The sequence below is a fragment of the Leucoraja erinacea genome, chromosome 4 (genome assembly GCF_028641065.1).
Source record: "Leucoraja erinacea ecotype New England chromosome 4, Leri_hhj_1, whole genome shotgun sequence".
Classification (NCBI taxonomy): Eukaryota; Metazoa; Chordata; class Chondrichthyes; order Rajiformes; family Rajidae; genus Leucoraja; species Leucoraja erinaceus.
This window is the reverse complement of record NC_073380.1, coordinates 3551988-3562630: the sequence shown is the minus strand read 5'-3', so window position 1 is coordinate 3562630 and position 10643 is coordinate 3551988. Positions and strand designations below refer to the sequence as shown.

Here is a 10643-nt window from a genome sequence, read left to right as displayed (position 1 = left end):
AGGCGCTACAGGTCTCTCCGTTGCCGGACCAGCAGGTCCAGGAACAGCTTCTTCCCTGTGGCTGTTACATTACTCAACACTGTACTTCGGTGATTACCAATCACCCCCCCCCGGACACTCCTTCCACCAGGGAAAAAAATTATAGCACTACTATGACTGTATGTACGTAAATATATTTATTTATTTCTCATATTCTATGTCGCTCTTCTAGGGAGATGCTAACTGCATTTCGTTTTCTCTGTACTGTACACTGCACAATGACAATAAAGTTTGAATCTGAATCTGAATCTGAGAATAGAACTAGTGTACAGGGTGATTGTTGGTCGGTGCGGACTTAGTGGGCCGAAGGGCCTGTTTCCACGCTATATCTCTAAACTAAACGAAAGAAGCGACCAGCAGGACCGTCACAGATATATGGATAGGAAAGGTTCAGAGGGCCTTGGGCCAAATGCAGGTCCTGATGCTATCTTGATCGGCATGGACAAGTTGGGTGGAAGGACCTGTTTCTGTGCTCTATAATCATGCTGAAATGTTTCCTCACACCACGGCGTCTTTCTGCCCCGGTTGTAAACTCTTCATTTTGCACCTTTCACTGCGGTGGTGACACCGGGTGTAGACCGCACACTTACTGCCTTGCAGCTTGTCTACACATGCGCAGCTGGGAGGAGTCTTGCGGAAAACCAGCCTGGTTTAATTTCAGCACAGAAATGATTGGTTTATTTTGTCCTGCTGCATCTGAAGTTGTTGCCGTCAAAGCTCCGAGCTCCGTGCTGTCTGCAATTTCCTTCCACGGGGCGAATAACAAAGTTGCAGTCCGAGGCACGTAATCCGTGCGAGTCAGAACACGCTTGCACAGCCCTGAATCCTCTCCGATTCTTGGACTGAACGGCTGAAGCATGTGGAGGCAGCTGATTAGCACATTCCAGGCTGCCTTCCATAAAGGCAGATTCTCCCAGCAAAGCAATATTGGAACGCAGTAATCTATCGGCTCCTGTAACACGAGGGAGAGGCTGCTGGAGAGACCCCACTGACAGGAAGATGGCAGTGAGGGGCCGTCCACTGTACGATCACATCCAGCCTCAGGTTAGTCCCAGCTCACGGAGAGGCAGGAGAAGAAATACTTGATATTAATTCTGACATTCAGGCAGTGTTGCAGCGGATAGAGTCACTGCCTCACAGAGCCAGAGCCCCGGATTCCATCCTGATCTCGGGTGCTGTCTGTGTGGAGGTTGCAAGTTCTCCCTGTGACCGCGTGGGTTTCCTCCGGGTGCTCTGGTTTCCTCCCACATCCCAAAGAAGTGTGGGTTTGTAGGTTAATTGGCCTCTGTAAATTGCTTCTAATGTGTAGGGAGTGGATGCGAAAGTTGGGTAACAGAGAACATGTGCATGGTGATCGATGGTCAGCGTAGACTTGGTGGGCCAAAGGGCCTAGTTCCATGCTGTCTCTTTCAATCATCATGGACTGTGTTTCGGATACACCACAGGCTGTGGTTTTACACTGCTGTGGTCTGGTTACCTACTATTACTGATATTAATTTATTGCATAATTGATTATCTTTATTGGTGCATTGTTGTGAAGCTGCAGCAAGTAGGAATTCCATTGGTCTGTTGTCGGTACACCTGGCAATTAAACACTCTTGACTCTCTTAAACTCTGATGTGAGGGAGACTTATTTCCCTGAGCAGAGAGGGCACTAGAGTCACCAAGTCATACAGCGTGGAAACAGGCTCTTCAGCCCAGCTTGCCCATGCCGACCAACATGCACTATTCCCACCTGCCTGCGTTTGGTCCACATCCCTCTAATCCTATCGTATCCACAAGGTCCACATCACTAATGAAAGAATTTAAAGCACTTGATTGAAGAATTAAAAGAATTGAAGAGACTTATTTCCACCCAAAGAGTGATGGGTGCTAGATGTTTGGTTCCATTGCATCATGCTCTTTGTGTCTTAGTGTTCTTAGTGCCCATCCCAGAGCTCAGTCCACAATGTGTCACTGGGTGCAGAAGCCTCAGCATTTCTAAAGTATCTGGATATACAGTTGGTGTGAAGTGTCTTAACTAACAGGGTGATGGATGAGAACTTTGAGGTGGAACCAGTACAACTCGATGGGGTGAATGGCAGGTTGTTTTGGTATGGTTGATTCATTATTGCCATTATTGTAATTATTATTAAGGTAGTGGGATAACATAGAACTAGGGTGAATGGGTGATCGATGGTCGAGGTGGGTTGTATCCATGCAGTACCGCCAAAAACTAAAAATAATGTACAGTGAAAAAACTTTCTTTGCATGCTATCCAGTCAAATCATACTGTACATGAGTATAATGAACCCACACACGTACAACAGGTAGTCAAAGAGAAAAATACCAGAGTGCAGAATATAATTTTACAGCATTACAGACACAGAGAAAGTGCAGTTTAAAAAAGTGCAAGGGAAACAATGAGGCAGAGTGGGAGATCGGGACTACACCCTTCGAGGATAATTTAACGGTCTAATAACAACAGGGCAGAAGCTGTTCCTGAATCTGGTAGTGCGTGCATCCAAGCCTTTGCATCTTTTGCCCTATGGGAGAGGTTAGATGAGGGAATGACTGAGGGTGGGGTGGGGGAGGTGGGGGGGGGAATTGTTGATATAGGTTCCGCAAACAGCACTACAATAACTGACGTTTATAAAGCATTTGTGAGACATGAGAAATGAAAAAAAAAATGAAATGAAAAGAGAAACTGCAAATACTAGAATTTTGAGCAAAATGACAAACAGCTGGAGGAACTCGGCAGATCAGGTGGCATCTGGTGGGGGGGGGGGGGGGAAATCTAGGACATGTTTGGTCAGGGCTTCTCTTCAGTATGTAGAGGGGTCCTGACCAAAACATCACCTGTCCATTTCCTCTGCAGATGTTGCCTGACCCGCTGAGTTCTTCCAGCACTTTATTCCTGACTGACGCATTTGAGGTATTGATTGAGGGTTGGCCAGAGCATGGCTGCAGAGCGTGGGTTTATAGTCACAACTCAGGTCATCTGTAGTGAGACTTGATCCTCACGGGGGTGGGGGGGGAGGGGGTGTGGTCTTCCCACAGGACATTAGAAGCAACAATCTTTTATTTTAGCATACGTAATTTGTCAGCAATGTTTTGCCTGAAGCACTTGGTTGTTTTCTGTGAGACTAGAGGTGTGGTGATTAGTGTCAGTTTGGGAAGCCTTTCACAAGGAGTCTTACAATGGAGAATTTGTTGCCACATCTTTGTATTCAAAGGCATTTCACACCTGACCCACTGGGTTTTTCCAGCGCTTTATTTCTGACTGACGCATTTGAGGTATTGATCGAGTTTCCGTGTATTTCGTCAATGTAATTTTATTTTAGCATTGTGGTGGGGGCCTCGGGGTGGAGGCTTTTAAATGGCTGACGAATGCACAAGAAGGAACCTGCTGCTCTCCAATGACGTACAGTTTTGCACAGAGCTGTTTACCCAGGGTTGAGGAATCAAGAACCGGAGGGCATTGGTTTCAGATGAGAGGGAAAAGATTTAATCGGAACCTTGGGCGGCACCATTTTTTGATGCTAGCATTTAGTTGGAGTGGACTAGAATATAAAAGCAAGGATGTAGTGTTGAGGCTTTATAAGGCACTGGTCAGACCGCACTGTGAGTGGTTTTGGGCCCCATATCTGAGGAAGGATGTGGAGACGGCCCAGAGGAGGTTTACAAGAATAATCCCAGGACTGATTGGGAAAACATATGATGAGAGTTTGACGGCACTGGGCCTGTACTCGCTGGAGTTGAGAAGGATGAGGGGGACCTCGTTGAAACTTAGTGAATGGCCTGGATAGAGAGGACGTGGACAGGATGTTTCTAGTAGTGGGAGAATTTAGGACCAGAGGCCATAGCCTCAGAATACAAGGCCGTACTTTTGGAAAGGAGATAACTAGGAATTTCTCAAGTGAGAGGGTGGTGAATCTGTGGAATTCATTGCTACCGATGGCTGTGGAAGCCGTCAATGGATATTTTTAAGGCTGAGATTGACAGATTCTTGATTAGTACGGATGTCGGGTGTTATGGGGAGAAGGCAGGAGAATGGGGTTGAGAGGGAAAGATAGATCAGCCACGATTGCATGCACCGGGCCATATGAACATTTTCACACAGAGAGTGGTGAGTATATGTAACGAGCTGCTAGGGGAGGTAGTTGAGGCAGGTTCAATAACAACATTTAAAAGACACTTGGACATGTACACAGATAGAAAAGGTTTAGAGGAATATGGGCCAAATGGGACGAGCTTTGATGGGACAGCTTGGATGAGTTGGGCCGAAGGGCCTGTATTCAAGGTCCATGAATATGACAAAATTGAAAACACTTGGCAGCAGCACAGCAACTGTGGAAGGAAACAGGAAGGGACCCTGTGATGGGGGACAGGAAAGCTCAGCTGTGTAGGATGGACAAAGCCTGACAAGTGATTGGTGAGGAGGAGGTAATTGGCAGATGGGTGGAGTAAGTGACGGGCCTGAGATGAAAAGGATCAAAAGGCTGTTGGATAATGGGTGGAGGGGGGGGGGATATGGATGGAAGAGGACGGGAGAGGGGAAAGAAAAGAGATAATGTTGTTGATGGGAGTTGAGTGCACGCATTAGGAAAAGATGCGGGGCGATTGAAATACTGGGAGAAATATGTGTGCGCTAGCAGGCGGACAGGGAAAAGAGAGGCGGGTGAGAGGGGTATAATGCCCCTGTCCCACTTAGGAAAGCTGAACGGAAACCTCTGGAGACTTTGCGCCCCACCCAAGGTTTCCGTGCGGTTCCTGGAGGTTGCAGGTGGTTGCCGGAGGTTGCAGGTAGTGAAGCAGGTAGGGAGACTGACAAAAACCTCCGGGAACCGCACGGAAACCTTGGGTGGGGCGCAAAGTCTCCATGGGGTTTCCGTTCAGGTTTCCTAAGTGGGACAGGGGCATTACTTGAAATTGAAGAATTCAACGTTCGTGCCGTTGGGTTGTAAGCTAGCCAAGTGCAATATGAGGTGCTGTGCCTCCAGTCTGTATGGGGCCTCACTCTGGCAATGGAGGTGGCCCAAGATTGAAAGGTAATTGTGGGAATGGGAAGGGGAGTTAAAATGGGTAGCCACCAAGAGATCCAGCAGGCCTTGGCAATAGTTGGCAGGTCAGGTAACAGGCAACCTTTTCTACACAGAGAATGATGGGTATATGAAACGAGCTGCCAGCGGATGTAGTTGAAGCAGTACAATGACAACAGTTAACGAACAATTGGACAGGCACATGTATAAGAAAGGTTTAGAGGTACAGGGGATAAACTTAAATGAAGCACGTTGGTTGACATGCTTAAATTGGGCTGATGGTCCAGTTTCCGTGCTCTGATTCTGTGACTCTGTGCCTCCTTCAATCTTGGCATTTGACTGGCCTCTATTGCTGAATCTCTCCTCTTGTGTCAGTACCAATTACACTGTAGTGTGGCACAGTGTGTGTCACCCAAAATTAAAGGCATTGAGTAATTACAGCTTGTTCTTGCTGCAGTTACCTTACAGGTGAAAGTTGTGATTTTCTTCTTGATTTCTGCAAGTTAAGGTGAATGAAGTTATATTTTTGCAGCATCTGTCAGGTCCTCAAACCTCCCGCAGTGCATCGCACGCAGACAAGTGCCATCAGTCATTGAATCACACAGCACAGAAACAGGCCCTTCGGCCTAACTCACCCTTGCTGACTGATGCAAATCACGACCAGGAACTAGTGTGTTTTGGGACAGACATTCAGAGTGTGGGGCCTGGCGATTGGGACAACAGCAGTGGTGGGCTGGAGAATGCTGAGAGATGTGAGTGTTGTCAGGCAGGAGGAGCTGAGCGAGGGAGGAGCAGTGTTACAGAGGGATGGAGAAGCACGTTGGCTTGTTGTCTGATTGGGGGCCACTGTCGGCCAGAGAGCAGAGTGAACAAATTGGGACACGGGCAGCAGTGTGTGAGGATTGGCTAACTCTCTACATTACCCTTTTCACCAGTAATTTGAGTGTCACGTCAACACTGTGCAACAACCCCTGTCCCTCTGCTTGCTCTGCACTGCCCTGAAATCTTTCGCTCTTTAGGTTTTGATCAGGTCTGTTGAAAGTTTCCGTGGAAACTGCTTCAAACTTTCTCAGGCCTTGTCCAGTTCAGTTCCCTCTGTCCCACTGCTTCGGTTCGGTCCCATTAGCTAGGGTACTGTCCATTAACTACGGTATCATCCAATTCCCCTCTACCTCTTTGCAGACGTTGGAATTTAGACTCTGGAACTGGTGCGCTACAATGCTGAGAACTATAATCTGAACTCACATCTTTCCCTATGCTCTATCTATTGTACTTGAGTTTGACAATTGTATTTATGTACAGTATTGTTCATTTGATTGGATAGCGTGCAAAACAAAGCTTTTCGTTGTACATTGGTATACATGACAGAAATGAAATTAGAAAAATAAAATCGGGTAGGGATATGTCCTTAGTAGTTTACACAAGACGTGTACAATCGTGGTGCTGCTGTTTTACAGCTACCATGCACCAGTGGTAAGGCTATGAGTGTTTGGGGTGGTGGATGGCCTGTGAACAAGTAGTAGCTGCTGTGTCCAGGTAGATCAACCTCTTTAGACCTTTGGTGCTGCCTCATCTGGACAAGTTGAGAGTATTCCGTCACGCACTTGTCTCATGCCTTGTGGGTGGTGGAAAGGTATATGGAATGCTTGCTGCACATGGCATGCTTGTTTTCATAAGTCAGGATATTGAGTCCAAGAGTAAAAAAAATCATGGACTTTGTTCAGGCCGCGTGTAGAGTATTGTGTGCAGTTCTGGTCGTCCCATTACAGGAATGATGTGTAGGATCAGGAGGTTTGCCAGAGTGATGCCTGGACTAGGGGGTATTGGCTACAGGGCGAAGTTGGATAGACTTTGGTTATTTTCTCTCGAACGACAGTGGCTGCGGGGAGAGCCGATCGAAGTATATCAAATTATGAGGCATCATAGAGAGTCAGAACCTTTTACCCACGATTGAAATATCACATACTGGAGGCCACAGCTTTAAGGTGAGAGGAGCAAAGTTTAAAGGAGATGTGCGGGGCAAGTTTTTTACAGACGGTGGTGGGTGCCTGGAACACGATGCCAGGGGTGTTGGTTGAGGCAGATTTGATAGTGGCATTGATGAGACTTTTGGATAGACACATGGATATGCAGGGAATGGAGGGATTTTGTTTTTTTTAGCTTCGTTCAGAAATACAGCGCGGAAACAGGCCCTTCGTCTCACCGAGTCGGCACCAACCAACAAACCCCATACACTACTACTATCCTACATACTAAGGACAATTTACAATCTTTACCGAACCTAATAAACCTTTAAACCTGTACGCCTTTGGAGTGTGAGAGGAAACCGGAGCACCCAGGGAAAACCCACTCAGTCATGGGGAGAACGTACGAACTATGTACAGACAACACTCGTAGTCAGGATCGAACCCAGGTCTCTGGTGCTGTAAGGCAGCACCAAGCCGCCGGATTATGTGCAGGTAGCTAGGAGTTGGTCTTGGTATCATATGTAGAGCGGACATTGTGGGCAGAATGGCCTGTTCCTGTGCTATACTGTTGTATGTTCTACGTCAGGTACTAAGACTTGCTTTTGATCTGCTCCTGACCCAGTTGAGGTTGTAGTGCATGGTGACAGGATATCAACGGTGCAGGAATGTGGGGTGGTGGAGACCTTTTAGACGCCTTCGTGTTGGACATGTTCATTGCTTGGTCCTTAGGTGACAAGTTGTCACTTGCCGTGTATCAGTCCATGCCTGAATATTGTCCAGCTGTTGCAGCTTCCAGTATAGTGGGAGGATGGTTGGCTAAGAATGACTTTCTTATCCCACGTCCACCTCTGGTTCTTTAACCTGGCTCTGCCCTTTGGTTATTGCCATTCCTTCCATGGGACAATCCTTCACTAAGGTAAGTTTCCCCGAAACCCTCTCTGCTAGGGGAGAAATATTGTAACATAATTGTGAACTGGAGCCATGGTGATGAGTGTTCAAGCGGCACTGAAACGCTGCCTCCCCGTCCTGGCAGCTGCCAGTGTGGGCGTTTTGTCAAAGAGTGTTTCTTTAATTCAGAGTTTGAGATTTGCCAATTTGAACTCAGAGTTTGCGCAGTAAACAGTAGAGCCAAGGAGAGTGTAGAGCCAAGAGATCTGGGAGTACAGGTAGATTGGTCCCCTAATTTGAGGAAGGACATTCTTGCTATTGAGCGATTGCAGCGTAGGTTTACAAGGTTAATTCCCGCGATGGCGGGACTGTCATATGCTGAGAGAATGGAGTGGCTGGGCTTGTGCACTCTGGAGTTTAGAAGGATGAGAGGGTATCTCATTGAATCATATAAGATTATTAAGAGTTTGGACACGCTAGAGGCAAGAAACATGTTCCCGATGTTGGGGGAGATCGGAACCAGGGGCCACAGTTTAAGAATAAGGGGTAAGCCATTTAGAACAGAGATGAGGAAACACTTTTTCTCACAGAGTGTTGTGAGTCTGTGTAATTCTCTGCCTCAGAGGGCGGTGAAGGCCGGTTCTCTGGATACTCAGGGGATATGGGGAGTCGGGGGATACGGGGAGTCAGGGGAACAGGGTACTGATTGGGGATGATCAGCCATGATCACATTGAATGGCGGTGCTGGCTCGAAGGGCCGAATGGCATACTCCTGCACCTATTGTCTATAGATGATTCCCTGACAGTGGCAAATCAGGTGGACAGGGTGGTGAAGAAGGTATTTGGCACGCTTGCCTTCATTAGGCATTGAGAACAGAACTTGGGACATCATGATGCAACTGTACAAGTTGCCGGTGAGACCACACTAGGAGTATTATGTGCAGTTCTGGTCACCCAGCTACAGGAAGGATGTCATTAAGCTGGACAGGGTGCAGAAGAGATTTGCCAGAATGTTAGCTGGGCTTGCGGGCTTGAATTAGGGGAAGAGGTGGTAGATTTAGTTTTCTTTGGAGTGTGGGAGGCTGAGGGATGACCTTATTGAGGTTTACAAGATCATGAGGGGCATGGATAAAGTGAACGCTCACAATATTCTTCCCAGGGGAGAGCATTAGCTTAATGTGAGGGGGAGAGATTTAAGTGGGATCTTAGGACGAGTGTAGTGTAGTGTAGTCTGAACTCGACTGATTCCTGGGATGTCAGGACTTTCATATGAAGAAAGACTGGATAGACTCGGCTTGTACTCGCTAGAATTTAGAAGATTGAGGGGGGATCTTATAGAAACTTACAAAATTCTTAAGGGATTGGACAGGCTAGATGCAGGAAGATTGTTCCCGATGTTGGGGAAGTCCAGAACAAGGGGTCACAGTTTAAGGATAAGGGGGAAATCTTTTAGGACCGAGATGAGGAAAACATTTTTTTTCACAGAGAGTGGTGAGTCTCTGGAATTCTCTGCCACAGAAGGTAGTTGAGGCCACAGTTCATTGGCTATATTTAAGAGGGAGTTAGATGTGGCCCTTGTGGCTAAAGGGATCAGGGGGTATGGAGAGAAGGCAGGTACAGGATGCTGAGTTGGATGATCAGCCATGATCATATTAAATGGCGGTGCAGGCTCGAAGGGCCGAATGGCCTACTCCTGCACCTATTTTCTAGGTTTCGATGAATCTGGAATGAGCTGCCAGAGGAAACTATAGAAGTGGATACAATGACAAGTTTTAAAAGACATTGGACAGATATATGGATAGGTAGGGTTTAGATGGATATGGGCCAGGCAGGCAAATGGGACTGGCCCAGTACGTTAACTTGGTGGGCATAGACAAGGTTGGTCGAAAGTCTTGTATCTGTGCTGGATTACTAAATTCTATGACTGTAGCAAACGAGTGTAATCCAAGAGGCAATGGGAATTAATGATTAATCGCCCGGCCCTGTGTTAAACACAGAGCAGTAAGTGGAACAGCAAACTGTCCTTCGGAAGCACAGTTTTCAATTACTTTATCTGAGCCCGTTCCAAGAACATTGAAGCTGGGAAGGAGAGATCCTTTGGCCACATGGGACAGATGGACCAGGAGATGCTGCCATCACATCTCCAGCAATCCCTCCGCCCTGGGTTGCATCACTCCCAGGAGGGGACGGGACGTGAGCGAAGGTCCCGTGACCAGGAGTGGCTCTTTCCCTCCCGCTCGAGCGGGTTAATCAGTAACCACCGCCTATGAGTGACCTCGGCGGGAATAGGCCGCGCCGACACAAAGCTCACCGTCCTCCTGGTGAGTCCAGGGAATCGCCAACCACACGTGCTGCTTATCTCAAAGCTCTTTGCCATCTGACCTGCTAATTCATTCTGTCAGCGTTCTGACCCTTGAGCGGCGCTTTATGGACTTCTTCCTAAGTCATGAGGTAAGTCCTTGCCAGGAATAGAGCAACACCGATAGATCGGGTGAGAGGGGTGGACAGGACTACAATTCTCCATCATTCAGACCCATGTCTGTCCTGTTCTTTTTGTTTATTCCTGCATAGTTTGCCCATCAGCTTGTCTGACATGCATCAGTTTCTGGACAGTAGTGTGCGTGTTTTTTAAATGTTGAGGTTACAGAGCGACTAGCTAAAGACTATAGCAAGGCCTCAACGCCTACAAACAAAAGTGAATAGTTTTACTGGGGTAATTGTTTTCAAG

At 47.4% G+C, this 10643-nt stretch overlaps 1 protein-coding gene across 1 annotated transcript in view; it reads left to right on the top strand.

Annotated features, from left to right (window-relative positions):
- The first annotated feature begins 216 nt into the window (after window positions 1–216).
- Window positions 217–10643, top strand: part of LOC129696099 (anion exchange protein 2-like) — a 92308-nt gene continuing 81881 nt past the window's right edge. The window contains 1 exon segment of the mRNA XM_055633550.1: window positions 217–1083. Within this exon segment, the coding sequence (XP_055489525.1) occupies window positions 1039–1083 (45 nt within the window). The 5' untranslated portion in view covers window positions 217–1038.